The sequence below is a fragment of the Pteronotus mesoamericanus genome, unplaced genomic scaffold (genome assembly GCF_021234165.1).
Source record: "Pteronotus mesoamericanus isolate MK-2021 breed Mesoamerican mustached bat unplaced genomic scaffold, CSHL_Meso_final contig_164, whole genome shotgun sequence".
NCBI lineage: Eukaryota > Metazoa > Chordata > Mammalia > Chiroptera > Mormoopidae > Pteronotus > Pteronotus mesoamericanus.
The window spans coordinates 8874578-8891619 of record NW_026555065.1 but is presented as its reverse complement, the minus strand read 5'-3'; the positions used below and the strand labels follow the sequence as shown (position 1 = coordinate 8891619).

The window sequence follows — 17042 nt, the reverse complement described above, 5'->3', positions numbered from 1 at the left end:
TTTATGGTGCCATATCCCTGCTCAGAGATCTGCAAGATCTGCAGATTTATCTGCCGATGACGCAGCCTATCATTCCAGGAGGTACCTGTCACCCCAACAATCTTCTCTCCCTAAGTCAACCCATCCTGCATTACTGCACAAGGCCTATATGGCTAGTATATAGAAACAGAAGTGGAAACCTGGTTTGGACCTTTGAGTAACGGATAAGGGTCATTCATCAATGGAAGTCTTTTTTAACAATTACACTGACATCCTCCTCTTTCCCCCGCATCAGACAGTGTGGGTTCCGGAGGCTCGCAAGTCATTCATGCTTTCCCCTTCTCACACACTGTAAGGGGAAGACCCAAATCAAGTCCCATGCCACCGTGACACCTTTGCAGGCTGTTTTCACTCTAAACCGATCCCCCGCTTTTTGTAAATGCAGTAGCACTTACAGCTTACTTCAAGTATTTCCGCTTCAGAATTATCATTAAACTTCAGTGTGTGTTCCCGAGAAACCAAAAAGCATACACCTGTCTCCCATCATCAAAGACTGAAAAACTACGTGAAGTGCATACATGCAAATTAAAAAATAATAATATTAAGAAGGTGCTGAAAATGAGGCGTCTATGAGGGGCTACTGAAATCCAGAGGACGGAGATCCCTGGGCTGCGGTGGGTGAGAAAGGCTTGGGTGGGGGAAATAACTCCAGACAGGGAGACCTGCCTGGGCAAGAACATGACTCATCTGAGGAAAAAGACTAGGATAATTTGGTTAGAGTAGAAAAAAATGAAGTTGGGTATTTCCCAAGCAAGGGACTTTGGACTCTACTGGGCAATGGAGAGCCACGAGGTATTATCGCAGAGGCGGAACAAAGACTAAGTGATATAATAGTTAAGGAGCATTAATCTGGCAACAGAGTTTAGAAAAGAGAGCTGGTGGAAGAATAAATTTTGGGGTAACAAAAAAAAAAAGCCATTATGAACTTGTTAAATTTGAGATGTTGGTAGGTCACATAAATGGGGTTCTCTGTCATTACAACGCAACTGTGCAGTTGTGACACAGCCACATCTGTCACAAAGAAAATTTAGAAAGATTTCTTTCTTCTTAAATTCAATTTGTTACACTGATTTCTACTCCAGAAATAGTCAGTTGCCAGTCCATCCTTCAGCATAGCCACTCCTTTAGAAAACATGAGTACGATTGGGAGGAAACTGAAAATACTGCCTCTCTATGCCCTTCTGAAGAGTGTGCATTTCATCCTGTACACAAGGTCACACCAGGGAAATTGGAAAGTGAAGGTCTGAAAAGAACACTAGAGAGATTATTAGGTCATTCACTTTTAATTTTCTCACTAAACAGTACAAAAAAATTCTTAGTCTTTCCAGTTATGGCAAAAGCCCTTACCTCAAGAAGCACATTTCTCTTCTGGCCCCAGGAGAATGAGTTTTGTTCCTGTTCACAACTGCATGCAGGGAGTCCACATTTGACTCAGCCCAGAGCTGAACAAGCACCCGGCTCTCCCTGTGTCATTGGCTGTAAACTTGGGCCTCTACCCACACCAACATTTCCCTGCCTTCCCTTCTCTCTGGCATTATTTGGAAGAAAGTGGTCCAAAACCAGGTAGGACCACAGAGGTCATCTGGTCAATCAATTGACTCACAAATGAAGAAACCGAGGTGCTGACAAGTGTTAGGTGTGCTGTCCACGACCGCAGAGCTGCTAGAATGAACCCTGGCCTGCTAGAGGGAGCAAATCTATTTTCTCTGATCAGACAACCAGGGATCTTGGGTAATAAAGAACTAACAGAAAGAGAGGTTGGGCTTTTGCCCTGGGCTACTAGGCAGTAATCTCTACAGCCCTGGAATGTCCTGCCTGATGGGAGTCTCTCTGTTTGCCTCGAGGCTTTGCGATAGTCTAACAATATGAATTATGATGGAGGCTTTAGAAAGCACCATATAATTTCTGACCCCCTGGAGGAACTGGAAACTAAAGGTTGGCCATGCAGTGATTGAGTCCAAATTAAAATTCTGTACACCAAAGGCTCAAGTAAACTTCCCTGGTTGGCAAAATACTCCTGGTTGGCAATACTGCTGCCATAACTGGAAGGAAATAACACCTTTCATGACTTCATGGGGAGAGGACGATCAGAAGCTTCACATTTGGAACCCCCACCCCCGCCCAGACCTTAACTATATGTCTCCTACTTTTTTTTTTGTTTCTTATTTGTATCCCTTGGTTATAATAAAATGGTAGTCATGAGTACAGTGCTTTCATGAATTCCATGAGTCATTCTAGCAAATTATTGCAACTGAGAGGTGGTGGGAACCCCTGAATTTGTAGGTGGCTGGTCAGAATTGAGGGTGGCCTCCCAGTGTCTGAAGTGGGGATGGTCTTGAGGAGGACTGTGCCCTTAACTTGCAACGTGTGGTCTAACTCTGAGTAGTTAGTGAAGAAGCTAGCTACACGTGGGCAGGGGTTCTGCTTCCATGCGTGTGTATCCTGCAGGGACAGACTCGGGGGCCCAGGGAATGGGAGAAATGTGGGCTGGGCAACGCAGAGGCAGCTCCCGAACTGTGAAGCTCCTGCAACGAGACCGTTCCCTTCTTTCTCATCTCACTAGAGGCCCCGAAGGAAGGAGAAAAAACCAGGGACTGAATTAGAAAACTCATCCTGTACTCTCATTCGATTCCAGTTAAGAAAATGTTCCCCCTTCCCACCTCTCTACAGGTCAGTGACCTCACTTGGGGTCAAACAGAAGCATTTCCTGTTAAGCAACCCAACTCATCCTCACCCAAGTATTTCTTCCAAAGAGGCTTTACTTGCATTTATATAGTATTTAGATCTAACTTCCAATTTACAGAAAATCCCGCTGAGGGAGTTAGTGTAATGAGATCGCAAGGAAGCAATGAGCTGTATCTAAAAGGTGTCCATAGGAAAATTGGGTTGGTGTCTTCACCAAGTCAGTGCCATTTAAAAAAAAAAAGCCATAGTGGTACTGGGGGAAGTGTGGGCGGAAACCACTGTTCCTTGATTTACATAAACCAGACAGAAAGGATGTGTTTGCAACAATTAGAGAAATTTGAATGTGGATTGCTAATATTTGGTTGATATTAAATTTTTATTAATTATTTAGTTGTGATACTGGTCCTGGGGCTAAGGAAAAAAAGGTTATTTTCCAGAGATGTATATAAAAATATTTAGAGGTAAAATATCATGACATCTATATCTACCTTGAAATATTTCAGCATTCTTTATTTTATAGTTTTGAATTTGGAACCATGTAGGTATTCCATACAATTATAAAGCAAAATTCAGTTTTAAAATGTTAAATCCCTAAAATCCAAAATGAAATAAATAAACCTAACTGTTGGTCAAACTGGATGGTTTCAGAGTTAATTTAGTATTGCTATTAACAACACTGGTACTGTTATTTTTAAATCATTACCAAAATTACTTATTTGTTTTATCCCGTTATATATTTATATGTTTACTTATAAGTATATAGATACATAATTATTTCTACTTCTATATTTATATTTACATTTATACACACACAGTATAAACCATGTAACTGTGATAATGTCATTAGGAACCTAAATTTTCAGCACTAAGGAAAACGAGGTACAAATATAAAAATCAAAGAAGTAAAAATCCTATAACCTTAAAATGAACTGAAAATTATCAGTCTGAACTTGTGTTCTATTTTTTTCTTTAAAAATTTATATTCCTTTGTCCTCTGAAAAGAACTAGTAGCATTGACAGCACATGGCAGTGAGCACTCAGTGACTAGGTTGGCAGTCTTTCAATGTCATTTCCCATTCAAATGAACTGGCGCTTTTTGGTGAAATGGCTGATTCCAGGACTTGGCAGAAAGTGCACAAGATGGATTTGGAACATCTTAAACAAGAAAACTATCAGAGATAAATGGGCCAATACAAAAAGGGCTCTCACTGGTCAAAGTTAGGACCTTTTGAGCCAAAAAGAAAAATTGCAATGTAGTTGAACAGATAATATATTTAAAATCCACTAGTTTGGTATGATACTGAAAATAAAAACATATTACCTCGGGAGGTTGCTAGCATCAACTCATTGCTTTGAAAACTGGTCAAGACAATGAATCAAACTTTTTAGCTAGTTCTCTTACACAGACAGTATTTTAAGTTAACCAAATAAAAGAATTACATCTAACAAACAATGAAGAAAAAATAGAATTAGATAATAACTAGTTTTCAACCATTAGTTAAAGAATGACTGTGAAGTGAGAATTTGTAATGGATGGATCCGCTGGCGATCTGAACACCACACAAAGAGGGACCAACAGGCATTATTCACCAATAAAAGTCTAAAGTTCAAAGCATCACTGATGAAGCATTTTTGCCAAAGCACTGAATATGCACCTTTTAAATCAAGCTTTTAAATATAAATACTGATTTACAGTATAGTGTCATGGTATACAATTAGCTAATCCCAACTGCAGAAAATTCTGCAGGACAAAAGACTTTTTTTCTTTAACAAATAAATGCCAAGAAAACAAAAAGAGGAGATTTAAGAGATATAGCAACCAAGGGCAATGTGTAAGCTTTGTTTGGAGCCCAAATAAAAACAAACCAATTATTTAAAAAATTTACTAGATGATATATTATAGAATTGTACACCTAAGCCAATATAATTTTATTAACCTATGTCACTTAAATAAAGTCAATTAAAATAAGGAAAAAAAAAACGATCACACATACAATTTACAAAATAGTCATGAAATAGACTGATGGTGTTAAAAAATTATTCATTTTTTTAGGTATGATATAAATGATTTTTTAGAGGTCCATAATAAATTATTGACAAATGAAATGATTTGTTACCTAGGATTTGCTTTAAATGACCAAGTGGAAGCAGGGTGGAAGAATTAGGTAAAACAGAATTGGCCAGATATTAATGAACGTATAAGCTGGATGATAGGCATAAGGAGCTTACCATAACATTCTTTTTAATTTTGTATATGTCTATAAATATCCTTAATAAAACATTTTTCAAAAGTGTTTCAGATAAAAAAATTGAACAACTAAAAAAGATGAATGTAAATATGACAAAATGTTAGTGGCTGTCAAGTTCTAAGTGATGGGAATATGGATGCTTACATTTTCTTTGTTTGAAATGTTCATAATAGTAAACAAAATTGGAAAAGCACTTAAACCCAGCAAGGACTCAGAGTTAAGTCGGGTTAAAAGGATTTTGAAATGTAGCTACAGACATATAATGCTAGGATTGACCACTAAGGTCCACAGAAAATTAAAAGCAAATGACAAAGTACATCAGAAAGTTCAAACTTGAACTAAATTATCAGGGAAAGAAAAAAGAGGGACCTTGAGGAAAGGACTGTAGCTGACCGAATAACGAAACTTGTGACATAAAGGATCTTCAAATTAGAATAAAGCCACAGTATGATCACATGGGAGGGGAGGTGTTTTACAATTTTTAGTTCAGGGCCCCGATGATGATCAATAAAAGGTCTGGCCAGCACAACATGCCCTAAAACCTTAATGCCTTAGGCGACGGGGTATAAACAGCAACCTCATGGAAGCTCAAGTTTTTATGATTTGGAGTTATAACATAAACCAAGACAAAGCAGATAGCATGATTGTGACTCAGATGTACCAGCAGTGATTGCAAAAGCACTGCTTCTCAGTAGAATCTCTAACTGCAGCATGATCTCACACCCTCTATACCTAACAGGGCTCTTTCCCATACCTGATGATGACACACTGGTTCTCTCTGTCGATGATCATGTTTCTGTACATATTATCTGCAAGAGCATAGATGTGAGGTGGGTTTTCATATTGTGCCTAGAAAAACAAAACAAAAAACAAAACCATGGTCAGATAGAGCAATACATTAAGTTTCTTTTCTTCACCTTGGCCTATAACACTGTGTAGTTCCAATGCTTATAATTTTATCTTGTAGGTTAGATAACACAAGAAGTCATCAACTTATCGAGGTCATGAGGAGTTACACCTAACAAAGTAAAGATGGAATTTAGAAGGACTCTTCTGTAGGAAAGACTCTTCAGCCTTCAGACATGACCCATGTCTTCAGATCCTCCAACACACACCCTCCCACCCAAACACACCTCTGCAGGTGGCATACCATTGCTAAATGTTTCTAAAGACACTTGGGCAACAGGCCTACTAAGAACCTGGGTCTGACTTTGCTAGAATTCTAAATTCCTACACAATTTTTTTTTTATAAAAGGCAAGTTGGACATGACAATGCATGAGGAGAAGAACTAAAAATTTTCCATAAGAAAGGGCAAGAGGCATGGTTCTTTCAAGTGATAAACTGGTTCGATCAGTTTGTTTCATCTCAGTAAGAAAAAAAAAATCCTACCACACTGAGATATTCTCCTGGGTTTTCGTTTTGTGGGTTATCTCAGGCATGAATAAATATTAAGCCACGAATGAATTCACTATGTCGGGACAACTTCAGACCTGATTTCTCGGCAGCATCCTCTACTACTCCCTCAAAAGAAAAACACTAAAAAGAAAAATACTTCATGTGGTGTACAGCTGGAGAAAGGTCACTCCTTAAATTTAAGGCTATCTAACAACAACAACAACAACAACAAAGTGAAAACAAAACCAGATCCAGAGTGAGAAGACAATGCCCATGCTACACATGTCACAGAGTAACTGGGATGATGGATGGGAAAGTAACTTGGACAGGCAGAGTATTATGCAAAGATACACCATTATTTACTAATCCAACTTTGGGCCTTACTATACCATGACTTATTCATACTATGGAAAAAGGGGCCTGGCCCAGAAATTACCATTCGTTGCGATCTCTGGCAGATCAGGACTGGGTGATGAGAGGGGTGAAAGAGGGTGTTTGGATGCCTGCACACAGTTAAGAATTGGTGTTTCCGGTGTTTACGCATACCCTCAGGTTGTATAAGTTGGAGACTCACAAGGGTAATTGTCCAGTGAGAGTCAGAGTCTATTCATGGGGCCTGTAGATCAAACTACTCCAAACAGAAGGAAGAATATGTCCCTGCCTTCACCTCACAGTCAGAGGGGATACATGGATGGGTCTCAGGACCCATAGCTTTAAAATGGCCGTCAAGCCAAGATCACTTATGCAGGCTTATTTTTAACACCTCCTTAAAGTCAGGGAAATAGACTATAAGAAAGAAAAGAGGATGGGAAAACGGAAGGGAATGGAATAGAGAGAAAGCTGTGTGCATGGAAGGAAAGGTGTGGGCCAGTCACTATCCAATAAAGCTTTAAAGTAGATTAATTAGTTATACTTGACCTTTGATTGTTTTTTAAGTTGATTTCCCAGTCTATAGTCTCATAGAACCTCTCAGCTACATGAGGATTATAGGACAGGTATTTCCTTTACCTGATTCTTCCCTCCCCCGAATCCCCTGAAATTCATTGGGACCGGACTTCAGTCAGCTCCAGCACTCAGTAGATGTGAATACTCTACCTCTCTGAGCCTCAATTTCCTCATCTGTGATATGAGGGCAGAGAGTAATACACAGCCAGCACCCAGAGCTGTTTTACTATTGTCGCAAGTGTAACACAGCACCTGGCACCGTTACCATTAGGAGTTAAAAATAAACACATATTTTTCAAATTCTAGGGCATTTCTTTAAAGAAAACTCTGCAAAAGATGATGGTCTAAAAGGGATTCATGTAGCGATGCTTCTCAGAGAACTGGAAAGAAACCACATGAATACACAGCACTTGCATCCACCCCGCCTCAGCCGGCCGCCATTGAGAATGCCAAGCCAGCTCCACGCCTGCCGCCCGGGGGCCCGCTGACCAGGGCCAGGGCAGGGCCCTGGCTCTGCTGACAGTGTGCCCCTTGTGCTGGGCTCCCATAAAGGCAGCATTATCAAAGGTCTTTCGCGTGGCAGCCTCCTTCGGCTCTAGCGACCAGCACCATTCATCTGGCCACAATGGGGTGGGCTCTTGCTCTGGGTAAATTGCCTTCCACTTCAACTGATGAATTTGTGTGGGCTCTCTTTTGTTTGTTTTCCAGGGGTCAGGATTAATGAATGCTCTTGTGCATCTGCTGCAAAGAAAAGAGCGAAGGGAAAAAGATGCAGAGAAGGGGAGGCCTGGGGAAGTGATGAACCACGTAATGAAACATTAATTAGGATTCCAGTTTCTGTTTTTATCAACTGAAATGGCTAAGGAGCTGGGTCTGCAGAGGGGCCAGAGTCACATTAATAAATGAAATAATAAAAGATTTCTTTTTCATATTCCAGTCATAGCCACTGCTTAAGTAAGGTTCTGATTCAGACAGAATGATTTCCATCGCCCAATGTATGTTTTACCCATTACTGATGTTTCAGTCCTTAGAATTTTGTCACATGTGTAAATGGAGGAAGATCTACATCAAAAGAGTAGCGCATCATTAAAAATCAAACACATCACTTCCCCAATAATAATTCGTAATAAGGAAATGCAAATGTGCAGCTAACATCAAGAAAAACTACCCATGTACCAAAGAAGCCAAAAACACTACAGCAATTTACGTGGCACATAACTTACCGCTCCTTGGTACATTTCAATTTCCTTATCCCCAAAATAAGGCATCTGCTTGAAAGGGTTGACGGAGATTAATACGGATCCAATATATGTCTGAATTTATATCCAGTTAAGGTCCATTGTTAACTTTCAAAGCTACACATTTTTTTAAATTAAGTAACCAGATGTTATCAAAAATTCATAACGATTGGCCAACGAAAAGCTCATGTACTTATTTTCTAAAAGATTACAAACAAAGACAAAGGCAATTACCAACTAGCTCAGATTTTGTTCCCCTCCATGAGGAGTAATGGACTTAATTACCAAGGTGCTGCAATAAGAAATTATTGTTTTAAAAGAATCGAAGCAAATCCTTTTAAGACTGGTAACATGCACAGCTAAGGAAAAAAAAGAAAACAGAAATGACCAAGGAGTGAAGAGCACTTATTCCTTTTCTCAAATAATATTATTTATTCCTTGGAACTTTCTTATCTGTTAGGTATACTAATAATGCCTTCATTTATTCATTTAACAAATAGGGGAGTACAAGATGAATTCAACAGTCCTACTCTTTTGAAGCTTAGAGAGCTGAATTGTATCTATATTATGCAGAGCAGAAAATTACAAACGTAGAGATCAGGCTTAGGGGAAGGTGTTACTTCTGCATGGGGAACTCAGGAAGGCCTTTCGGAAAAGAACGTGTATATACTGAGCCTTAGCTGTTTTACATGACCTTTTATCGTGCCCAAGTAGTTATTATAACATAAAAAATATCTCCACTTATTCATTCGACAACTAATTTGAATTGAGTGTCTACAACATGCCAGGGACTGTTCTAGATGCTGGGGATACAGCAGTGAACAAAAGACACACAATGGAAAAAGCTCTCTGTCTTCACAGAGGAGAAATCATAAAAACCAAAGAAAACGATAAAAAAAAAAACCCTAAACAACAAACATACTCAAAATTCTTTCTTTTAATCAACAATTTCAAATGTTTAGAAAAATTTGCAGTTGAAGATGTAAAGCTATGAGATTTCCGCCCCCAGGAAGTCCTTTATGGGTTTACATGTTAGGACCCAGACGTCAAATGGGGCCGTGCCCTGAATCCGGTCAGACTGCCTCGTTGCCCAAGTGCAGCTCTTCTCTGGCCTTGGGTAAGTCGTATCTGTGAGCTGTGGTTAATGGGTGATGGGGTTAAAATAGGACCTACTTGATAGGGTTTTATAAGAATTCAATTAAAAAAACAGCATAAAATGCTTAGCGCAGTGTCCAGCATATAGTAGGTGAAATTTCCTTAATTTATATACTTCAAGATGAATGTTTTGTCCCATGTTAACATCTCTGAGATGCAGCTTTGGTACTATAACTAAACACAAATGAGGCAAGTGTTGGATAAATCATATAATATTTAAAAATTAATATTTTTACATAAGGGTGAGAATGTGGAATGATTCGGTTGGTTTTGCTTCCTTTTTCACTGACCAGAAAGATCTCAGACTTGAACTGAATTGAACTTCAAATGCTGGTAGAAAAGATGCGGTAGTTTTAAGAGCATACCCAGATGTATCCAGTGTTGGTATGGGGGGCAGCCCATGGCACTAAGAGAAAATGTGAATGAGACAGTGAATCATCACTGAAAATTGCCAGTCACAGAAGAAGGGCCAACCGCAAATGTAATTCCAAATGCCAAAGTTAGAAGAGGTCACCAATAAATTAATGGCCTACTTTAGGAGGGGGGGCAAAATTTAGAATAGATAAATTATTAAATGTCTATAATGCTGTAGACTAAATGCTGATAATAACACTGATCAAACACATATATGTCTTCATGGTACCATTCTGAGCTCCCAATCACAATCCTGTTACTACTGGTATTTGAGTCCTATTTTACGGTGAAGAAACTGAGGCACAGACAAATTTTAAAACTTGCTAAAAGTCACAATCTAGTAAGTGGCAGAGCTATGATTCAAACCCAGGCAGTCTGGTTCTAAAGTCCACACTCTTTATTTTTAAATCTCACCTGAGGATATGTTTATTGATGAGAGAGAGACAGAGAGAGACAGACAGACAGAGACAGAGACATCGATCAGCTGCCTCCAGTAGGTGTCCCAACCGCCTGGCCAACTGAGCAACCTAACCAGGATTAGAGTCCACACTCTTAATCAACAAGCTATATTGTCTTTCTGAGATTAGCAGGTGATGTTGCTTTTGTTGTTATAGTTATTGGTAGAGGTTGCCAGATTTAGCAAATAAAATAAAATTAAAAAAACCCAGTCAAATTTGAGGTTCAGATAAACAATAAATAATGTATGCATGTATATCCCAAGCAATATTTGGGACATACTTGTACTAAAAAGTTATTTGTTATTTACCTAAAATTCAAATTTAACCAGGAGTCCTGTATTTTACTGGCAATCCTAAATTGGCAGCGAAGGATGTCAGGCAGGACTGAGGGGTGTTCGATTAGAGAGCTCTGTGGTCTCTTATAAACAAAATGCTGTGATTCTTTGACAACTCAAAACTCTAGCTCCCTTAGTTGATTTTTTTTTGGTATCCTTACCACATAGTAGGGACCCAATCAAAACTGAATAAATAAGGTTTGGCCCTCATTCTGATTCTCATACCAAGCAAATACAGTAATTCTTATGGTAAATCAAATTTTCAAGAAATAGGGCTCTGCTATGACTCTCCTCACAGAACAAGAAATGTCCGTCTACATTTATCTCTAGGTAAAAACAAACTTGCACAATATGTTTCCATGGAGGAGGGGGCTCCTTCCCCTTAGTTGGAAAGGGAGTGCTGTGACTGCTGCCTGTCCCGGACAAACCGTCCCTGCACACAGAGAAGAGGGAGCTGCCTGCGAACCAAGCCAGAGGAACCACCTCCTCAGCAATCCCTTCCGGCCCACTATGCCCTCGGTTACCAAATGAATATGGACTGGGTTGCACCTGAGCTATTATGGGAGCCAATGTTTTTCACTGTTAATAATCTGCTATGTAAAAGTTTGTCAAGTCTTGACTTTCAAGCAATAGTCTATATAAATTCTGGTAAGGGCCTGGGGAGACGACAGTCAGAGAAGAACTTCTTTCAGGCTACGCTAGGCCAGTCCTGAACGGTGGGCTGCGGTTGGAGCGGGGCAATTGTAGCTGTTCCCTAACCTTCCCAGTTGAGCCCTCAAGGGCCATACTATTTGGGAGGATTCCTGAAAGATAAAGTTTGGTTTGAAATGGAAGAATTGACACAAGGTTTAACTTAGATTTAAAGGGAAAAAACATATTTTAGTTATTTCAGGTGAGAGTTTGGCCCAATTGTTTCTGTAACTGCCCGCCTTTTTTCCCACCTGGCTGGGTCTGCAGAGACATCAGCTACCTTCCTGGGAGCACAGGCCTCCTACTGGGTTGGGCCCAGAGTTCAAAAACTCACTCCTACTCCCTACTGTATAATTCAGGTGTGTCTTTGGAAAAAGCTGTTCCCATCATTGTCTCTACCCACATAATCTTTGGCGATGAAGGTGTGGCCCAAGGTTAATTTTGAAAATGGATGGAACTAGAAGGTTATGATACAAAACAAAACAGAAAAGCCCAGAAAAAAATATAAATGCCTCTCATTTAATGGAATTTGCAAGATAGAAGGGATCCAACACATCTTGGTCCCCAAATGCTTGTTGGGAATCTTTTGAGTTTTCATTGACCTGTGGCAAGAATGACGAAAAGAGAAACAGTGCCTGGAATTGTTCAGGTCCTGATCGTGTCATTCATTTTATATGTAACCCCCTTTTCAGCTTTGTGTCCTTTGAGAATATGGTGAATGTTCTATTTCCACCTTCATCTGAAAGCATGGCTAAAAACAGATTTTGGAATGCATATTGTAAGCTAATTTTTAATCATATACTCCTTTTTATATTGCTGATTGCTTATACATTAAGTTTTGTGATTGATTTTTTTATTTTCTTTTTTAATTTATTGATGGGGGGGGAGAGAGGGAGGCTGAGAGAAACATTGATTTGTTGTTCCACTTATTTATGCATTCATTGGTTGAGTCCTGCATGTGCCCTGACCAGGACTCGAACCCACAATGTAGTGTATTCTGTTGATGCTCTAACCAACTGAGCTATCCAGCCAGGGCTTGCAAGTTTGCTTTTTATGGTCTTATTAGACAAAGGTAAAAATTTAACTTAAAAAAATTTTTCCAAAACTAATGAATTCCCCCAAACCACCCACACTGATCTAATCAGCATCCTGCTTTTTATCACTGAGGTGGGGCGGGGAGCTGACAGGACTTGCCCTGTTCGAAGACATGTGGAGAATGGTCAAGCTGGAACTTGAGCCCCTGGCTCCAGCCGCCAGGCCAACCTTCATCTCACTGCATCTCCCCCAACAACCTGACTGCCAAGGGCCAAACCTCATGGGGAACAACTGCACTGCCTTCAGCTCCGGTTGGTCTGGCACAAAAGTCTCAACCCCTAATACAAGGGCTGAAGTTGCCAAATGCTCTTGAGTGCGGTCTTTGAGTAAAAACAAGTTTGGAGAGGGCTGGGCCAAATGAGCATGGAGTGCTTTTACACCAGAACTATTTCATCAGCCAAGTGGCTATAAATGATGTCTCGCCAGACATAAGAGCAAATACTGCAATGTTTTCCTCATATATTTCAAGTACAATTAATTGCAAGGAGTGTGGCAACATTCAGGAAAAATGGATGGTAAATTAAACCTTCCTTGTCTTCGGATAAATGGTTGAAAAAATTTTGGGTTTTTATTGGTAAACCACGTTAGCATTTTCTAAGTAGATGTTCTTCTAATGTAGAACAAAGAAATGTGCATTCCGCCTCAATGCATTAACAATTGATTGTTTCAAATGCTGGCCTTCAATACAAGACAAAGTACTGGTATTAGATGCAGAAGAGGTGAAATGAGCAATTTTATATTTAATGTGAAGTCGAATCTCTCCTTGCCTTACCTCTTAAGCTTAGGAGAAAGAGGAGGGGAAACCCACTCTTATTTAAAATAATGCATTAAACTGATAAAAAGGGCTTTTATCACTTATCAGAAGAAAAGATTTGCAGTTCCACCCTTGGTATTTTTTCATAAACATCCAACAGACCCATCAAGCTTCCTCAGAGCTGTGCTATTGACGGAAAGCACATTGATGCTGAATTTCTCATTTATTGAGTGGGCAGAGATTTCTAAAACACGAAGTCATTAGTGGTCAACTAACTCATTTCCTTGGTAGAATACACGATTAGTCAGTCATTGATTCAAAGGCATTAATTCAGAGGCTCGTCATCTGCCCCCTCTTTGTGAGTCATTTAAAAATTCTGCTGTCTGAATAGAAAAAGCAAGTTTTGATAGTCAACAAATTTCAATGAACATGTAATACAATGCACCATGCCAAGAATGATGCAGGAAACTAAAATATACGATGCAAGAGAATCTCACTTTTGTTAAAATTAACAAGAAAGCACGTGTATATGCATGTCTATATGTGGATAAATTGAAAAATATACAGCAGGAGGTTGTATGGGAACTAACCCTACTCGTATATGGTGGAATTCTAGGTGATTTTAGTGTTCTCCTTGTGCTTCACTCCATTTTACAAATCATGTTAAATGAAAATGTATTGCTTTAAAGGGCTTTTAAAACTGTTTTTTAAAAGAAGACATATGGGACACAGTCCTTGTCCTCAAGGAATCTGGTGTTTTGGGGGTAGATGATCTTTGTGGGAAGAAATGAGTATGTCTGAGCTGGCTGCTGATAACCGCTGACATCACACTTTTCGTACCCAGCTTATCAAAACCCATGTTTCTATGTAAATAATGTAATAAGCTGAGCCTGCATTCTAAGAACATTCCAATAAATAATCTGTTCAGCTATATTCAGGGGAAGTTAGCCTTTTATGGGACTGTCAATAAACCAATCCTCCATTTAAAAGTTTCCAGGATAAAATGCATTTGAATTTCCAATAAGCATCTTTACAACTGAATTTTTGAAATATAATTCAGAAATATAGAAATGGGGGGGGGCTTACACACTCGCCTTGGTGCATGAGAGCAATAACTAAGGCTTATCGTGTACTTACTGCATTCATTATTTCCCTTAACCTTACAACAGCCTCGGTAAGAGGTTTTACTGTCACTTGCGTTTTATAGGTGAGAGAATCAACCCACACAGATCACAAAATTTCCTAAAGTTTCCCGGCCCATGCAGCGTGAGGTTCACAATCAGGCCGCCCAGGTCCACTTCCCACACCCACCTGTTCTGTCACCTGCCGGTTTCCACAGGCCATGGGTCTCGCACTAGCAGTGATTTAAATGTTTTGATGATGCTAAGCCCAGATAAAGTGAGCATATTTCAATTTTTTCACCAAATAAAATTAAATCCTACAGCTGAATACAACTGCTTTCACAATTAAGTTAAAGGAAGTTCTGCCCAGGTATCTAGGAGTTAGCAAAGATTTTTCTGTAAAGGGCTAGAAAAGTAATTATCTTAGGCTTTGTGGGTCATATGGTCTGTTGCAACCATTCAACTCTGCCACTGTAGCATGAGAACAGCCACAGACAAAAATAAAACAGCTGAGCACGGCTGTGTTCCAATACAACTTTTGTTAGAAAATGGGCGGTGTGCAGGATTTTGTCTACAGGCAGCAGGCTGACACCCCTGATCAATATAGCAAGCAAATTCAAATATAGCTGTTAACACTTAAAAGCAGGGGTTTAGGGGTTTCCCTACCCAGATATGTGGTAAAAATCTCCTATGGTAAATAAGAAACACCACAGTACTGGTGAGAACTGTCCAAGTGCCTCGGAATAATGTATCATTCAATAAATAGCTGGTGGGTTGAACGCTTCTCATGATGCAATAGGCACAGTCCCTGAAAAAGTATTGTTACAGAGGGACAAGTGCTTTTCACAAAGAGTCAAGTGAGCAGTGCAAATAATAAACAGGAGCCACTGATGTGAAAACTATTCTCCCCGTGCTTGGGGGTTAAAAACTGCAATGCGCATTACAATGGTTGCAAAATCTGCACCTGTAATGGTCTTCCATAACACCATACCTTCAGAAGTCACCAATCGCATCAAAGTTAACCTCGCTGGTACTACTGTACAGATTTCACAGAAACCTGCATATCTGCTATGGCTATGACCAATTCTAGAATAATTCCACTAAAAAATCTTTACCTAGTTGCACCAAACAAAACTCTTGAATCCTGTAGGAACTCAACTATCACTGTTTTCTTTTTATAATGACTTCAACACACATTTGAAGCAAATTTCCATTCTGCATTTTTAAAATCCTATGAAAAATGGCATCTGGCAAGCTAAAATTGAAAGATAAAGGACAACTCAAGAGTGTCAGGCATTTTCAGTAGGTGATCTTCACTTCTCATGTTTCCTTTAGTAAACATAAGAATGCAGGAAAAATTACAATATTGCACACTCTTTGCATGAGGCAATCTTTTTTAAAACCTTTTAAATCTGATCTTAATTGCTTTGCAATTAGGCAGCGCTATGTACAGAACTCTCTGCAGACCAGGACTTCCTCTAGGACCAGCAGAGGTTATAGGTGCCACGCGGGTGGCTAGAGGACGTCAAAGGTACAGTGCCATGGATTAAAATAGATGGATACTGGCTGCATTTTGATTATGGGACATGCCAGGAAAATGATTTAGCATCTTATTTGCCCTTCCCACGGCCTGAACCAAGGGACGAAAAAGTACACAATCACATTCTGAAAGGGTGAAAGTGAAGTGAGCACAAAGCACTCGGATGGATCTTCTTACATCAGCAGCAAAGCCACGTTTTACTGTGGACACTGTCAACTCATTTGGAAATGTCCAAAGGAACCAATAAAGGATACAAAAATGTAGTCATCCATGTATCTCTTCTTTAGATTCTCCACGATGGCGTTCTCTGTGATCTTGGAGAGAAGGACCATGTCATCCACGCCACTGTGCTTGACATTGTGGCTCTGCCAGTGGTAGCGGTAGGCACCTTTGCTTCCCTGCAAATGGAAAAGATACAATTATTAGGATATTTTATTTTCTCCTAGCGTTTACAAAAAATGCCCCTGGTTTCCCAAATAGTCGTAACATTGAATGCAGCAGAGCAGAGTGAACAAAGATTTTGCTATCGATAGACTCGGATTCAAGTTTCAGCTTTGCCACCTACAGACTAAGTGAAGCGGGGACAAGTTATCTAAGCTCACTGTGCCACTTCAGCTTCTCTTTTCTCATTTGAAAGATGGGAGAAATAAGCCCCACTTTATAAGCTGCCGTAAGGATTAAATAAAATGACACATGTAAAGTGCTGAACAGGGTGTAGAGTAGAGCACAATAAACGATAGATGGTCTCCAATAGCTCCTTCAACCTCACTGTTTTATAATACTTATCAGTGAAAACAAGCAGTGAAATAGAAACTTTCTAGACTTGTTTTTGCAAATTATATGATAGAACTCAGGAGTGGAAAGAATATGTATCACACAATGGCTGGGTCACATTATAATCATTTCTCCTTTGTAAACTTATCACTTG

General features: G+C 39.6%; 1 protein-coding gene across 1 annotated transcript in view; it reads right to left on the bottom strand.

Annotated features, from left to right (window-relative positions):
- MYO1E (myosin IE) overlaps nucleotides 1-17042 on the bottom strand; it is a 190957-nt gene that overhangs the window by 95289 nt on the left and 78626 nt on the right. The window contains exons 2-4 of the mRNA XM_054565347.1: nucleotides 16369-16512; nucleotides 8538-8627; nucleotides 5728-5822 (exon numbers count right to left, since the gene is read on the bottom strand). Coding sequence (XP_054421322.1) covers nucleotides 5728-5822; nucleotides 8538-8627; nucleotides 16369-16512 — 329 coding nt within the window. The remainder of the gene's footprint in view (nucleotides 1-5727; nucleotides 5823-8537; nucleotides 8628-16368; nucleotides 16513-17042) is intronic.